This window comes from Eublepharis macularius, chromosome 10 (assembly GCF_028583425.1).
Source record: "Eublepharis macularius isolate TG4126 chromosome 10, MPM_Emac_v1.0, whole genome shotgun sequence".
NCBI classification, from domain to species: domain Eukaryota; kingdom Metazoa; phylum Chordata; class Lepidosauria; order Squamata; family Eublepharidae; genus Eublepharis; species Eublepharis macularius.
In genome coordinates, this window is record NC_072799.1 from 65631665 (window position 1) to 65649530 (window position 17866).

Sequence of the window (17866 nt, forward strand, 5' to 3'; positions counted from 1 at the left end):
TACATTATGCTATTAATCATATTTAGAATCTAGGATGGAGGTGAAGCCTGTTATTGTCTTATTATTTGGAGCTGGCACAGCAGCCAGCTTGGACCCAGCTACTGTTAATGAAAGCCAATGCCTCTGCCACCCAACATCTGCAAAGGTGGCTTCTCAAGGAGTCCCCATGACTTCCACTTCCCCAGCAAGGAAGCAGAAGAGTCCCAGCAGGCGCCCGTAAGGCAGGAGCCAGGGAAAGGAGTCTCCATACCGGTAAACCGAGCTGCAGCAAGATCCAGCAGGAGGCAGGCTAATTATGTCATCAGGTGCCTAAAGGCACAGTGGCCTTGACCCAGCCACAAGCACCACTGCAGGCCTCACGACCCCAGTAGGCGGAGCACCTTCAGGGCAAGGTTATGGGGGGGGGGGTGAGGTTGGGAACAAGGTTATATGAAAGAAGGAATAAAAGAGGGCTCCAGCGCTTGGCTGGAGAGGAGACAGTAGAGGCTGTCTCTGCTACTTAAGAGTCACCCTACAGGAAGAGGAGAGGATCCCAAGGGTGACAGAACAAAGGGAGCCCTCACTGGCTGGCAACCACAGCAGAAGGCTGAGAGTCTGCCCACGTGTTAGAGGGGCCCCACGCTTGTGTTGTCAGGGTCTAACTTCATATTATGTGAAAGGTCTGTGATTGGCTTTCCAGATACTTTTAAAACATTAAAGCTCTGCAGAAACACTAACTTGGTGCTGCAGGAGGAAAAGTTTAATTATTTCCATCACACCATTTCCCCATACTAATCATCTGAGAGACATGCTATTAGCTGTTGTAGGAAAAATGAGAGGCATTCATTTATATTTGGTTTTTTCCTCCCTTTCTGTTGCTAACAATGGATGAAGAGAACATCTCCCAGTGCCCCAGCACCAATCAAAATTGAATCATCCTGTTAGAAATGTCAGGGGCTCCAATGAAGGATCTCCAAAGTCATGTGTAATCAGGCCATTACATTCACTCTTAAATAAGATATAACAGGATACCATCTAACCAGTTACACAAAATCTAATCTTTTGGCCTTGATGTCTAAAGACTTTTCATATCATTTATATTTAATGTGGCTTCTGATTACATTTACGGTTCACTGTTGGAAGCTCTAATCCTGTCTTCTGAAAGAGCCACCCATCAGTTTACGCCTACCAGATAAGCCAGTGAAACAATATGTTGATTGAAGGTCATGGAGATAGATGACTGGCAGCCAAGTAAGAGTTGTACAGGAATCAGCTTTAATGGCAGAGAAGGACATTGGTTTGCATTGATAAAGAGAAATTAGAAACAATGAAGTAGTATGATAGGTAAGAACATGCACTGAAAATTTGAATTTCTATTTTACTATAAACAAATCCATTTCATCTAACAAATGTCATCCTGAACGAAAGAATGATTAAATGGAAATAGTGGTTCCATCATCACTTTTTTTCATAAACTGCAACCATTTGACTACATTTATTTCTCCCTCTGCTAGTAATTAATTACATCAAAGAAGAAACAGATTTCTTTTCACCTTGTAAGGCAACTTTCATTATCTGTGATATCAAATTTCTTTCAGCATGTGGTGAAACATTGCAAGAGTCTACAGGCAACTTTTCCTCTCCAGGATTTCCAAACGGCTATCCTTCATATACACACTGCATATGGAGAATTTCAGTGACGCCTGGAGAGAAGGTACTTTGCTTGAATTCTCAAGTGTCAGCCTCATGCACCTTCAGACGAATACAATATTCTTTTGTTGACTGCTCACCTCTTGTTTTTGTGTGTTTCTTTTTGATTTAAAAGTTTCGCTTCAGTTGAGGGGTTTTAAGACGGTTAAGACCTTTGAACGGTTCTGTTATCCATTCCCCTTTAAGTCCTTGTTTGCAGTTCTTCTTTTGTTTGTACCTGAAGCCCCATGTGCAATTCTAGTTTTCTAAGGTTTTTTAACTGGTGCTTTTGTTGGCAGCTTTAGCATAACAGAAAGGAACATACTCATGATGAATAGACAGATGACTGAAATGATACTGATAAACTTTATCCAAGGGAAAATTAATCAATAGCTATATAAAGAAAGTGATTCCATTTGATAAAACCAGTGTGGTGTGGTAGCAGAAGTATTGGAGTTTAATTTCCTGCTCAGTTATATTAATTCACTCCATTCTTGCTTAGTCTAATCTGCCTGACAAGGCTGTTGGGAGGATAAAATGGGGATGTGAAGGGAAACCATTTATACTACACTAAACTCTTGGGGTAAAGGTGGGTTGGTATATTATTAAAATATACTACTGCTACTACTTATACTGTGCACATTCCCACATCCTTAAAAGCAAGTCCCAATATATGTTTTCTCTACGTATTATATTCCATTGGTTTCCTAAGCCAACAATATAAAGTAAGCCATCTGTATAATGATTCTGAGAAATACTGATAATCAGACTCCATTCTGAGCATGATTTATGCTATAAAATATAGCTGTTCTCACTGTCAGTTTTATTTTAAAAATGCACTTCAGATGTTCCCTGGTGTTCTCATCCACCTTTCTAATACCATGGAAACCAAGGCTGTGTATGTAGGCCTCCTGTGTTCTTCGCTTCAGCAAGGATGCCATATCTAGTGTCTCCAGCCACACCCTGGGACCAACAGCCGTGCACTTTTGTTGAAACAACCCTGAACAAATTTTACAATGATGTTTCCATTTCTGTTACGATATTGTGGGCTTTCCTGTTCCAGGGGCAAAGATATGTGATTCATTATCCTGCATGAGTCAGCACTGCCACTACTGAATTTGCTTATGTAACCAATAATTTCTCAATTGTGCTGACTAATCTTCATTGATTGCTTGTCCCTCAAGACTTCCAATAATCCTGTCCTCATGAACTGTTTATCTCTCCTGTTTTCTTTATCTGCTGAGTTGCAAAGTGGAAGTTAAAATAAAATATGTATTCAAGACCACAAGTAAGGTAATATTTAGCTGTTGTTCACCACGGTTTTGGGGGGGAAAATAGCATAGTGGTACCGAGGTTTATATTCCAGCATGGGGTGCAGTATAGTACAGTTCCTGTTTTGACAGTTCCCCCCCCCCCACACACACACCAAAATCAGGGCAGGCCTCTTGATGTTGAGAGGTGATATGATATAGTGGTTCGAGTGTTGGACAAATTCCTCTGGTTCTAGGAGCATCTACTTATGCAAGACTAGCATCTTTCAGTGAGCTGGAAAACACTGCACAGCCATAGCCCTGGGTTCCGTCTGGGGCATGGGACAGAGACATTGCTGATCGGCCTTACAGATGACCTTTGCAGACACCTGGACTGAGGTGGCTCGGCGCTGCTGATATTATTGGATCTGTCAGCAGCGTTCAATACAGTTGATTATGATCTTTTGACTTACCGCCTTGCCGATGTGGGGATACGAGGGACTGCCTTACAGTGGCTTGTCTCTTTTCTCCACGGTTGGGGACCGAGGATGGCGCTTGGGGAGAAATTGTCATTCCACCACCCATTGGTGTGTGGGGTCCTGCAAGGGGCAATACTCTCCTCATTATTATTCAACGTTTATGTGCGCCCCCTTGCCCAGCTGGTGCGAAGCTTCGGACTTGGGTGTCATCAGTATGCAGATGACACCTAGTTATACTTGATGATGGATGGCAGGCCCAACTCGGCCCCAGATGCCCTGGAACATGCGTTTGCAGCCGTGACTGGTTGGTTGAGACAAAGTCGGCTGAAGCTGAACCCTGTACTTGAGCCAGGGAGGACTAGGTTTGGGACTCTGGCTCCCAGCCCTCGATGGGACAAAGCTTATGCTAGTTCTGAGGGTCAAGAGCCTGGGGGTGATCCTGGATGGCTTCTTAAAAATGGAGGCACAGGTTGCAGCAGTTGTTAGGTCCTCTTTTTTCCATCTGCGGCGGACCAAGCAACTTGTCCCTTACCTGTCAACCTGTGACTTAACTACAGTGATCCAGGCAACGGTCATCTCAAGGTTAGGCTACTGTAACTCACTCTACGCGGGACTGCCCTTGAGCCTGACCTGGAGATTACAGCTGGTGTAAAATGCAGCGGCGCATGTTATTACGAAAACGCCAAGTAGAGCGCATATAACACCAATACTACGTGAGCTGCATTGGTTGCCAATGGAGTACTGGATCAGATTCGAGGTTCTAGTATTGACCTATAAGGCCCTATGCGGACTGTGGCCAGTGTATCTGCAGGACCGTTTCTCCTCTTATGTTCCCCAGAGGACTCTCCAATCGGGAGAAAAAGAGCCATTAGTGGTCCCTGGTCCCAAGGAGACCCTCCTGGCCATGATGAGATCCAGGGCTTTCTTGGTCCTGGCTCCTACCTGGTGGAACTCTCTGTCTACTGAGACCAGGGCCCGGCAGGATTTATTGTCTTTCCACTGGGCCTGTAAGACAGAGCTGTTCCACCAGGCTCATGACTAAGGTTGGGCCTCTGCTGGCCTGTGGGGGGGGGAGGAAATAAACACCCCCCTGTGAAAAACTGTCCATTACAGTATACAGGCAGAATATTATAAGTCTTCCTGATGCTGCCACCACACAATACAAAATGTTTTAAATTGTTCTAAATGTTTTAAGATGTTTTAAATTGTTTTTAAATGTTGTTAGCCGCCCTGAGCCCACTTATGGGGAGGGCGGCATATAAATATGAAATAATAAAAATAAAATAAAATAGACAAAGAGGGGCAAAACATGGAAGCAAAGCTTAGGTTTCAAGCCAATGCATGCCACCCTGTCTTCCTTGGAAGAAAGGAAGATAATAATCCTTGATGAAACTAACCACTAGCTTGAAAGAAAGAAATAATGTTTTTGAAATGGACTTTCTTCTATATTCTCAGAAATGCAAAGCCATTTGAAATTATTTTAGAAGAACGAATACGATTCCTGTAATACATTTTCTTCAATTCAAGTGACTTAAACTAATATTTATCTGTGCTTCCATTTAAGAAAAAGCAATATTAGTATAGCAGTCCGGATGCAGGAACACTGGAGATGGTGTTTTGAAACAACTAATTTGCACTAAAAAACTAAAGCCTGCCTCATAATGTGGTTAAATATGTTATCATTACATATTTCCTGCCTAAAATAAAAATAACCATGACTCAGAATTTCTACAGCTTTTAAGTTTATGAGAGGATTAAACTAGTATTTCCCAAGTATATCAATTTATAGTGAAAATATTTTCCAAGTATATCCATCTGTAGCAAAAACCCTGAAGCAACAATCCCAAAAAGAGTTAGGCAGCCTTAAGCCTACTGGTTTAATTTTGCTTATACCTGCATAACTCACAATTGAACTGTGATATTAAATTGTGCCAACTGGAGTGCTCAGATCCCATTTCGTTCATTAAGGTTAAAACAGCCTAGCTGAGCAGGGTGGCAGGCAACATGTTTCTGTCCGTAAAGATTCAGATTCAGTCTCATAGGTGCACTGCATTCGTCACTATGATACATGTTCGTAACCAGGGGTTCAAAAATCCAGGTGCCTTCTAGCATTGATTAGCATTAATGACAATGCAAATGTCTGAATGCAGATTTTTCTCTGTATGGTTGATTACAAATCTCTAGATTTTAAATACTGCAACACCCCCCCCACACACACACACCTGTTTATGAGTTAATAGTAGGGAACTGATGTCATCATGTGGGGTGATGATCATGCACCCCTCCTGGTAAATTCCTGCCCTCAACTCGTGCCAGTTGCCAGGGGGGACCTGGCAACCCTAGCTGCATCTCCTAGACTGGAAGAAATGGTTTTTAAAAAATGCTTCTGAGATCCTCTTTTTAAAAGCTGCAGTAGTGAAAGAATGCTGCAGCAGCTCCCTATGACGTGTACTCAGAAACCAGTTAATAAACATTTAGGGTTATTGTTCATAATACATTGTTGGTTTGAGGGTTGCTATCCTGACCTCTTCTTCCAGACAAGGAAGATGGGATCCTGGCTGGGGTGGTGGTGATGGGATCTTTGCAGCGGTGTTTTGGCCTCCCAGCCCACCTTTAAGCAGGCCGACACACATGAAGGACCCAGCCTCATTCTACTTGCAGATGTCATATTAAATCCATTCCCTTGTTCTGCTAAATTTCTTCCTGAGAGATAACTAAATCTCTTCCTGAGTAACTGTGACTGGTCTGCTGAAACAGCTAATTTATAGGCAATGAAACCATGCTGGCCAGCACTACTCAGAATTCTTTAGTTAGAGAACAACAAAAGGTAGAAACTACTTTAAAATTAATTCATTTTTGATGATAGATTAAAAGATGGTTGTGAAGAAAATAATTATCTCCTTTCAGTAGTGACATCAGGAGGCAACATGCATGTCCAAAAGCTGAGTGTGCTGTGCAGCCACCCTTTTCTACCTGCCCGCCCCCCATCCCAGCAAATGGCTGTCAATTGATCAGTCTATAAAATCAGTGACATGTTCACACCTGCTGATTACCAGGCAGTTGAATCAACAAGACCTCAAGCATCCCTAGATCCATTTAAAAAAATAATAATGAGTGGGAGGTTGACACTGATACTTTGTCCTCTGGAATTACAGCAATATGGGATAATTGACTGAGTTAGCTGTTTGTTATCTTTCCAGGGACTTGTTTCTGAGCGGACATATTTAGGGAACATTGAGGATATTACTGAAATTATTAGTAGAATGGCAATGCATCTGAAAAAACTCAGAAATATATCCCAAACATATTGTCGTCTTTAAAATTTTCTTGATTTCTAACAATCTATGATTGAGATGAACAATTAGACAAGGTTAAAGATTTTGACTAATCAACCTTGGTAATTATCATTCCACAATCAGCCAGAAGGCTGAGGCTGCAGTCCTATATATAAGTCCTATTTAATTAAGCAAGGCCTGATTTTGAGGAAATGCACATAAGAGCTGGTTGCAAGGGTGTTTTGATACATATATTTTAATATATCCTTGAAGATTTGATGCTGTGTGTGAATGTGCAGATGTGGGATGGTATATGGAAAAGAAACGGAACACATTTTCTAGCCAGTTTTGCACTTGCCTTGCAGATCAATGGAAGTCTTCATATGTGGAAAACTTTAGCTTCTGATAGGTGGTTTCCCATGCTTACCAGCATTTAAAATGTTTTTGTTGTTGCTGTTTTCTCTGAAATAAAATGCTACTTAAGGCTCAGGTGAGATCAGAGACTTGCCATTCATCATTATTATGAAATATACACTTTAGCTATAACTCTGATTTCATAGGGGATTTCAAACATTCAGTGCAGATTGCTATGTGGGATGCAGGAAGTTGTTTTGACACTACACACCGAGGGTGAACTCATTCTTTGCCACTGAGTGGAGTAATCCTAAGCATATCTACTTGGAAGTAAGTTCCACTTTGCGGGGGGCTACTTCTCCCTGAGCAGGCATAGAAATGCAGTCGTAGTCATCATGTCTATATATCGCCAATGTATTGGTGATGTGAGTCAGTACATAGTAAACATGCACTGTATTAAAAATGAATATACAACATATTAATTGTGAGGTAAAGAGAAATGCTCTGGTGCCAAGTGCTATTTAAGCAGTTCTTCTGGTGTCACTGTCTAAAAATATATGTTATTAATGGATACAATCTGTTCTCTTCATGATGACTAAATGCATGAAAGTTCCAGATATTCATTTTTGCAGAAGGGGCTCAGTCAACAAATGAATAGTTTCTTCCTCTGCAGAGGTGCCATTTAAAGACTGTGGGGGTGGGTTGTCAGTCCCAAAGGCACAAATCCCTTTCCTCTAGAGACAGAGAAAGCAGCCTGACTGTGTTTTGTGGTGATATCACTGCTATACGGAAGCATTATTTAAAAAAAAAAATAGCACAACTTCTTTTTTTGCAGTTTAACGCCAAATGTATCCTGTGTAGGTGGTCATTGTATCTTGCTGAATCTCACCTTCTCCCCCAAGTAAAATCTGAAAATTCATCCCTGTTTATCTGGAAAAAAGGATGTAATTGGTCTACAAAGCTGCTGAGAACAGGACAAAAAACAATTACTCCTCCCAGTCATCAGCTAGGATAATCAAGAGGCAACTTGTACTGTATGTTTTAACAAGATAAGGATCTGAGGTTTCCAAGGGCAGAACTCATCCCACAGCTGATCACTGTGCAGGCAACTGATGGAATGCAGAAGAGTCGGGCCTCCTCTGACTGTACATCCCTTTATTCGGAGTGAGACCCGCCCTTGCTTTGAGCATTGAGAAGTCAAGTTGTATACTGCCCAAGCGGTTCTTTGCTGAACATTTATTTATCATGTATTCTTTATTAAGATTTTACTCTGCCTTTCCCCCCTCACTGAAACAAATTTAAAACACACAAATTAAAATCTCCTCTTAAAAACCACTAAAACCAACCCACAAATACATCATTAAAACGATTTAAAACAAGAATTTAAAATAAACACAAAAGATAAAAGCAACAGTTAAAAACATCGGGGAGGGGGGGAGGAATCACTGAAGGAATTCCAAGCAAAACAAAGACATCTTCTTCGCCCACTGGCTGAAGATGGCAACAGAAGGGGTCAGGAGAATCTCCTGGGGGAGAGAGTTCCAGAGTTCTGCTGACACTATTGAGACAGCCCTCTCTTGTCACTATTGAGACAACCTACCTAATATCCGAAGGCAAGGGCACCTAAAGCAGGGTCTCCAGAGATGACAGCAGCAAGTTCATAAGGGAGTAAGCAGTCCTTCAGGTACGTTGGTTCCAAACCATATAGGGCTTTAATGTCATCACCAGCACCTTGAATTATGCCTGGAGCCAGATTGGGAACCAGTATAAATGATCCAAGAGTGGAGTGGTATGTTCCCTATTACCTACTCTCGTCAACATCCTGGCTGCAGCGTTCTGCATCAGTTGAAGTTTCTGAACACTTGTCGAGGGCAGCCCCATGTAGAGCACGTTGTAGTAATCTAATTTAGATATAACCAGGGCATGTACCACAGTGGCCAGGTCTTTCCTTCCCAGGAAAAGCCACAGCTGGCTAACCGGTCAAAGCTGGTAAAAGGCATTTCTGGCCACAGCTGACACTTGATTATCCAGCAGTAGGCTGTAGTAGTCGAAGAAACCCCTATTTACTGATGCTCAAAGAAGGTGTGCTATGTCCTTTCTCCTTAGCTGCAAAGTCTCTGGGTTCCAGTTCCATGAAAGCACCATAGCCTTTAGGTGCTTGCCTGAGAACCTTCCCCTTCATCTTTGGAATGATGCTTTGTGTTGTCACTTATGCTTTATTTTGAGAACTTAACCCACTTTACCTGCACTGATATCGCCACCAGATGAAATTGACACCTAAGGTAACTGAACCACTAGGGCCACTGTGGTCTTCAGAGTGATAAGGCGTCCCTCCCCAAATATGCCTTGATGACAGTTGGGCTGGAAAGGCAAAAATTCTTACTCAGCTCCAAAACGTGTCCAGCTTGTGCCCATTCTGAAACAATAGGAGGGAGGGAAGTGCTGTGCTGGAAGTTGGAAACAGAGGCAGGAGATGGTGGCATGTTGCTTTAAATAAACCTTCGCTTGTGCCATCCCCCATCCCCCATGCCATGTGTTCATATGGGTGAATCAGTCCCACTGGCTCCCTTCTGGGTGCTGCCCTCTTGCCTCCCCCTTGATTGGGTAGAGGATGGAGTGGCATCGTATGGATTTTATTTCCTTCTCCGGAGCATGTGGAGTTTTGAAAGTTCCGCCTATATTTTCCAGAATTCAGGTATCAGGTGAAAGTGCATCAAGTCATGCATTCTCTGTCAGCACACTAACCTTTTAAGGAGAGTTTTAGAATCCAAGTCTTTGTCTTTGAGAACCTTCTATGAACCAAACCAGATACGTGCTGGTACTTCATTGGTCGGAATTCTCAGTGAAATTTAAAACTCAATTTTAAGATGTGCAAGGGTCCCATTCAGATTGATACTATAATGCATTGGGTGGTGGTGAGCTTTAAACTTTCCCCCTGCACCACTTTCCTGACCTGAAATAGTTGTGAGGAGCATCTATTTGTACTGTTGAGCAATACTAACACTTAAAGCACCCTCCCTCCCCATACACTGGTTTCCAACCCAAAGCAGACCCTTCAAATAAAAATGATTTAAAAAAAAAAAACTGCGTACCTTTGGCCCTAGTATTCTAAAACAATTGGGGGTTTTCTTACTGCCACTGTAGCATAGGTACCCTCTCACTTTTAGACATTGAATCTTCCTTAAGAAACCGAAGTGAGTTCTCTTTTCTTTGCACAAATGCAAAGTGCTCATAGAAAAAGAAAGTGAGCACCTCTCCAGGCCTTGTCGATGGTACAATGGTACAGTCTGTAATGCTATGAAATTGTGCAACTGGTCTTGGATCACGGAATATCATAACAGTGCCCTCCAGGCTTAAGAACTTTGCAAGAAACATGAGTCACCATAGCCTACTGCCCAGTTCTCATCACGAGCTTTTTACAAAAGAAACCTTATTAGAACGCTTCAGACTGTTTTATCTACTAGTTAGGCCAGTTTATACCTAAAGTGAAATATGAAGATTGATTGTGAGAGCCAGTTTGGTGTAGTGGTTAAGAACTGCAGTAGTCTAATCTGGAGAACCAGGTTTGATTCCCCACTTCTTTGCTTGAAACCAGCTGGGTGACCTTGAGTCAGTCACAGCTCTTTCAGAGCTCTCTCAGCCCCACCTATCATGATTGTCGTGAGGATAATAATAACATTCTTTGTAAACCACTCTAAGTGTGGCATTAAGTTGTTCTGTAGGGCGGTATATACATTGAATGTTGTTGTTATTTCCCTTCCACCTTTAATAGAGATAATGAAAAAAAGCAAATGTGTAGCTGTAATTTTCCTCAATCATTATTTCATTATGCTCACAGAAAGGGAGACAGATTGCTCATTTTTTCCTTCAGACATAATCAAATTTAGGGGATTGTTCTAGGGTTCTTTTTAGGGGGAAAAGTCTTTGTTAAACCAACTTTAATCCTGGATGCTCAGCCTGTTCCTGTGATGTGATCTCTGGACATTCCCTTATGGCAAAGGCCTCATTCATGAGCATGATCATTCATTCATTCATTCATTCATTCATTCATTCATTCATTCAATTTATAGCCAGCACTTCCTACAAGCAGGCTCAGGGTGGGTAACAACAGCGTCCAATATTATACAAAAATAAGATATAAATTTACATTAAAACAACAATCTACAAAATAAAATACCAGTTAAATACAATCAGTTGAAGACGTCTACTAACAGTTCTAGGTGAAATGGCTGTAGAAAAACCAAACAGTGCAGATAGGTGATGGTGTCAGGAAAGGTAGTCAAGGAAAGGAAGGATTCCATCCATTGAAGGCCCTATCCATTTGTTTTAGGCAAAATATTTTCTGTTTATCTTATTAATTTTATGGTGCATTTTAAATCTTTTGTAAGGTGCTCTGAAGTTGAAATAAAAACATTGCTATGTGTGTTAACAAAAGCAAATGTTTGTCTCAAGGTTCCATAACAACCCCCTCTCATGAGGGAGGGTGTCCAGGCTTTGGGGGAAGCGGTTGATTAATATAATGACTAATATGTGTATGAAGATTCCAGACTCTTTCATTTCAGACACTTCCAAGGATTTATTTCATTGCTTCTAATATTTGACAAGTCCTGCACTAGGCGGCAGCAGCGCTTCTTATTCTGAGACACGCAGGCCACATGCACCTTTCCACATGGCAGAGGTGGAGTATCTTGCACCTGCACAAGTCTGCCATGTGCACAATCTTCTACATAGTTACACATTTTCAAAATAGTTCCGCTTTCTGTAATTGCATAGAAGCACTAAAGATCCTTTTGGCAGTATTTATGAAATGTTTTGAATTCATTCTGACTTTAATCCATATGGGTTAGAAGCTGCAGGATAGAGCTTTATTAAATAAATATCTAGTCAGCCTTATTAATCCAAGATTAATAATAAGTTCCTCAAGTGAGCAATTGGACTTTCTCATGTGTATAGCCGTGCAGCTAGGTATATGGCTTGGGTCACCAATCTAACCTTGGAAGTAGAAGAGGGCATGTTTGACTCTTCCTCCTCTTCCAATAAATAATACTCAAGTAACCAGTCTTAAAGCAAAGCAGAAGTTCTTCCTCAGATTCTTCCTTCAAAATCAAGTGCCATGATGGGGTAGTGGAAAATAAGGTAATCTTACAAATTAATGTAGAACTTTAGCCCTTGGAAAAGGGGTATTTAGCGCAGGGGTATTCAGTCCACTCAGGAAAGAGGGGGCTCTTCCGTACTTCATTAGGATAAGCTGTTTTCACAGTTTGCAAATCTAGGCTCTAGACAGCCATTTACCATCTACATACAAAGCTTTATCTTCATGTCATCTGCGTTCCCTTCACTAACAAGCAAAGATAAAAATTCTAGTACTGTCCGCTCTTTAGAGAGCATGTTGATGAAACTAACTTTTTTCTGATAAGAGTACATTTAAATTAATTGTATGGCATGCTTATTTCCTTTGCACTCCAGATTGTTTTAAACTTCACAACAATGGACCTTTATAAGAGCAGCCTGTGCTGGTATGACTACATTGAAGTAAGAGATGGCTACTGGAGAAAATCACCTCTGCTTGGTATGAACCATTTCTATTTTATCAGAGTGCCGTATCTGCTTGAAAAAGAGAAGTTACAGCATCTGTGTTATCACTTTCATCAGGTAGACACACTGCAGTCCTAAGGAGAGTTACTCCATTCTAAGCCCATTGAAATTAATGGGCTTAGACTGGAGTAACTCTCCTTGGAATTGCACTGTTAGAGTTGGATCCAGACTACACTGGCAATTTCTACCAATTTCCCTTTCTGGTGCAGACTACCTCATGTAATTCCTCTGGACCTCCTATAGGGGTGTGCATAATATAAAAAAATGAGCTGAAATTACACACAGAACCCGCTGGTTCAGCTTGTTAAAGCAGCTTTCAGAATGCTGAACCAAAACTGGGAAACTAAATTGAAACAAGTCCCTCCCACTAAAAGTCTGTGTGTTTTGTTTTGTTTCATGTCATACTTTCAGCACTGGGCAGGCTCGCCTCGCAGGGCATCTCAGCAGCTTATTTTCCTGAATAGCTCCAATCATATCCCAAAAGGAGAGAGACCTTATGTTATTAATTAACTCTGTTGGCAGGAAGAGGGAATGAGACCAATGTGTTTGAGTACTTCCCCCCCCCCCGCCAATCAGATCCTTGCAAAGGGAGACCCCCCCTCCCTTCCCTGCCTATCAGCTTTGAAAATGTTTCAAAGGGAGAATTCAATCATAGACTGCAATTCAAAAGACATTTCCCTAGGAATAAGCACTATTGAATAACATGGGACTTACATTTGATTAGACCTGTTTAGGATTGCACCTCCTCAATCCTGTAAGCCATTTGACTGCTCTGTCCTTTCAAAAACAATCCCCCCTGTCCCCTCAGCGAAAGGAAAACTTATGAGGAAAACACAGGTGGGGGAGGGGGCAGTTTAGCCAGTCATTCTGCCTGCCTGCACTTGGGTGATGGAGAAGATAGGTAACAAGAATACCCCATTTTGCAGAGGAATGCTGAGCAACAAAAGGGAGGGTTTGGACTTGCCCCTCATTGTGGGAACAAAGAACAAGGAAACATGAAACCAACAGGCAGCAGCAGAATGCAAAGGTAGTAAGTTATTGGGACTATAGAAAAAGGAAAAAAGTGAACATGAAACAGAATAGGTTTTTTTGCACTTGTTGTGATGCTCTTCTACTTGGGAATGCCTGCTGCCACTGGTCTACCCACCATCACTCACTTTCTACGGGTCCATTGTTTGTGTGTGTGTGTGTGTTATTGTGCTTGAGGAAAAACACAGAGGATCAATTAATTAGACTAGGAGGGGGACTAGGAGGATTGTTCTGGAATCCTCGGTCTGAAACTGAAGTTTTCTAGATGCACATCCCTATATACTCCCAGGAGCAGCATTTGCTGGATATTGGGGAGCTGCAGTGGGAGGCAGGGATGTAACACTCCACATGAGGGAAATTTAGTTGTTATTATTATTATTATTTATTTGATTTCTAGCTTGCCCTCTCCACAAGTGGGCTCAGGGTGGGTTACAACAATAATAAAAATACAAGGAATAAAACAATAACATCAGAAGTCTTAAAAGAGCATAATTTTCAGTAATTGAAAATCTCAATAGATATAAATTTTGACATCCCAAGATGGGACCCCCTTCACTGTTCCCTGCCCACTAGACATAAAAAGGGGGGAAGGTGTGAGTTGATATCACTCTGTAACATCGCATATGTGGGAGCAGATGACTATATAGATGACTATGTGGCCCCCTCCCACTGGTAGGGAGGTTCATTTGATGGACCTAATACTGGCCTCAACCATATGCCTGGCGGAACTTCCCTGTCTTTCAGGACCACTGAAAGGATATAAGATCTTGGCGGGCCCAAGTATCCTCTGACAGAGAGTTTCACCAGGTTGGGGCCAGGACCGAGAAAGCCCTGGCCCTGGTCAAGGCCAGCTGAGCCTCCCTGGGGCCAGGGACCAACAGTAAATGTTTACTCGCTGATCTAAGCACTCTCTGGGGTACATACAGGGAGAGGCGGTCCTTGAGGTACGCTAGTCCCAGTCCATTTAGAGCTTTATAGATTTAAAACAAAACCTTGAACCTGACCCAGAACTCCATGGGGAGCTAGTGTGGCTGCTGTTGTGGGATCCCTTAAGCTTCATTCAAATGTACTGAACTAACTGTAGCTGGCGTAGTAGATGATTGAAATTAAGCAGAGTCTGCTTGGAAATCCAAATTTAAGCATATACAGTGAAGTGCAATTACTTCTGCAGTCAGCAGACATGAAAATATTTGTATTGAGAGTTTACTAGTTCTGGCAGCTATAAAAAGAGTGTTCCTCGCTTTTTAAAAAACAATTTCTGATGAGAATTTTAAAGTGGACAGGTTTAAATTTATATAAAGCTGGGCATTCGTCCAGAAGATATTCGTTTTGCACGCATATAACAAGTCTCTATGTCCATAGTTGTTGTGTCCCATCTGTTTATGTATCTGCATTTAATTTTTATAGCTAATTAAGTTACTCTCTTGGGCTCTGACATTCTCTCCCATGATCATCCCTGTCTTTTGTGCTATAGATTATTTGGGAGCTCCCCAATCCACAGTGGATGCTATCTGCATATCTTATGCAATTAGGATTTTCTCTTCTTGGGGAAATAAGATATGGAAATGGAATGGAAGTTGGTACAGACTAAAGGATAGAGGGAAAAGTAGAGATGTGCAATGTGCGTCCTTTCCAAACGAATAAAAAGTCACTGTCACTATATTCTGCTGGTTAACACAGTCAAATGGGAATGTCAATGAATGAATGTCATTTGTTTCCCTGTATTTTGCCTTTAATTGCTTAAAAACTTGAACCCTTTCCCCTATCTGTTTGTATTATGGCAGGAAGAATATATTGGCAGAAGGGTACACAGCCTGCAAATTTTATCTGGATTGAGTGGGGGTGGAAAGAGACATGTGTGTTGCTTTTCATTGTCTACAAATCTGAAATCCTTACTTTTCTCTCTCTGAGAGTAGCTATTTGCCATTGTGATTTGGATTCTGAATTTTGGAATTTTCTAACTTGTCTCAAGCAGTCTCAGGGAACAATTCTGGATATTGCTGAGAATGATGCTGCATTACCACATCACATGGTTAGCAAGTATATATATATGAAATATGATACCATTGTCTCATTACTTTTCCAGTGAGAAGAAGTCTCAGAAGTAATGGTAATATGTGTATTGTATAATGATACTATTTGGGCTTATTTATATATAAATGCATATATATATATATGCATAGAAGAGGCTAACCAAAATCACCAGAGTGGACGAAACTGCACAGGAGAATGTCACATCCATGTATATGCAAATCTGGAAGAGGACATGAGTGCAACTTTAAATGGAAAAGGGAGCTCTAACCCTTTCCCGTCACTTCCTGTTTTCAGCCTCTCCCCCACTGTTTATCCCTCTCCCACCTGCTAGGCAATCATACTAAACCCAGAGAGAAGGGATTGCAGGGGATTTCTGTGTGTGTGCATTAAATGGTACCCTCATCTACTAAGGTAAATGTATTTAAGGAAGACCCCCATTTAATGACATGCGTTTGTCTCTGCCACATGTAATTAGACTCTTAGGTACAGGGTTGTCTCCTTGTGATAGACCCTAAAATCCATTTACTGACTCTCTTTTTTTGTAGGTAGGTTCTGCGGTGACAAACTCCCAGATGTCCTTTCATCTAGTGACAGCCGAATGTGGATAGAGTTCCGTAGCAGCAGTAACTGGGTAGGAAAAGGTTTTGCAGCCAGTTATGAAGGTGAGTCCGTGTGCAATTCAAAGGGACCACGTGTTTTTTTTCCTAGGAAAGTATATTAATTTAAAGCATAGCTTATATATAAATTAAATGCTATTCTTAATAGATGGTTGAACTAGACATGCCGCACAGTTCTGTGCATTATCCCCCTCTCTCACGGTACCAAAAGTAGACTCTGAAAGTTGTAAATGGAGAAATGTGAGCAGGGGCGGGGGGGGGGGGAGAGAAATTAGCCATTTCTGGCCATTTCTTCATAAATTGACCCCTGCCCCAAATACTTCATTACCTCTTAGGCAAAAAGGCACAGGAGAGATTTAAGCACATGCTGAATTTTCTCATTTGAATTCAGTGAAGCTTAATAGTGTGTAACAGTTGCTGAACCAGCTCTGTAGTTTATAGAGTAATACACAGACCCCCCCCCCCAGGGGTGCTGGGTTCTCAGATTATAACCCTGGAGAACTGTATCTTGTCTCTCATGGTTGGAGAGCATGGTTGTTTGTTCTCTTACACAGCTTTTATTTATTTTAACGTGCTTTATTTCTCTGAATATCCAGAAATGGTGAGTGAGTTCTGAATAGTAATAATGACATTTTCCAGTTCTTCATAAACATACAAACTATGGCAGAATCCCAAGTTCGGCATGTGAAGGGCTTCCTCTCCTATGAGAAGGAAATGTTCTATGCAAAGCACAGGCATTTCCCACTGTGCATGCCAAGCATTTCCCTCTCATAGAAGACAAAGGGAAGCCCCTGTATTAGCAGGTCTGGATCCAAACATGGAAGCTGCTCGGTCACATCCTGTGGCTAAAATCCAGCCTGCACGATACGCACACTGGATGTGTAGTTGTACACTGTATTGCAGTCTCTATCACTAAATAGTTTTAAACTATATACACTACTTTGAGTTTTAAAAAAAGTTAGTAAATAAAGGAGTCACATTTTATTTAGATAATTTGACATCTGTGATGCGCCCATCTTTCTCCTAACTGATCAGCAGTTTGATATTAACATAAATATTAAGAAGGTATTTAAGTTGATTTTTATACATTCAGCAATTTGTGGAGGTGAAATACACAAAAATGAAGGCCAGATCCAGTCTCCTAATTATCCTGATGACTACAGACCTATGAAGGAATGTGTGTGGAAAATAACGGTGTCAGAGAACTACAATGTCGGATTAACCTTTCAGTCATTTGAGGTAAAGCCTTTTAACTGATCTCAGCAAACCATCTAGTGGATAAATGACAGTGACATTTAAGGGAATCCTCATTAAGCCAATGAAGAAACAAAGAATTCTCTATATAAAGCAACCCCCACAGTTAATATTTTCTTCCGCTGAGATTTTTCCCATTGCATAAATTTCAAGAAGATTAAAAGGGTTTTATGTTATCTGTGCTAGATGAATTGGAATGCTTTAAAAACTGACAATAGTTTCTTTTAACAAATGCCTAATCCTGTTCCACAAGGCTGCTTTAGGAATCTATTAAATACTAGAGCTGTTATTTCTTTTCTAAATCTATTTGT

The 17866-nt window shown here is 41.3% G+C and overlaps 1 protein-coding gene across 1 annotated transcript in view; it reads left to right on the forward strand.

The window, feature by feature from the left end:
• The window catches only part of TLL1 (tolloid like 1), a 157251-nt gene that overhangs the window by 112475 nt on the left and 26910 nt on the right, over positions 1 to 17866 (forward strand). The window contains exons 9-12 of the mRNA XM_054990558.1: positions 1578 to 1693; positions 12493 to 12595; positions 16230 to 16346; positions 17395 to 17540. Of these exons, the coding sequence (XP_054846533.1) occupies positions 1578 to 1693; positions 12493 to 12595; positions 16230 to 16346; positions 17395 to 17540 (482 nt within the window). The remainder of the gene's footprint in view (positions 1 to 1577; positions 1694 to 12492; positions 12596 to 16229; positions 16347 to 17394; positions 17541 to 17866) is intronic.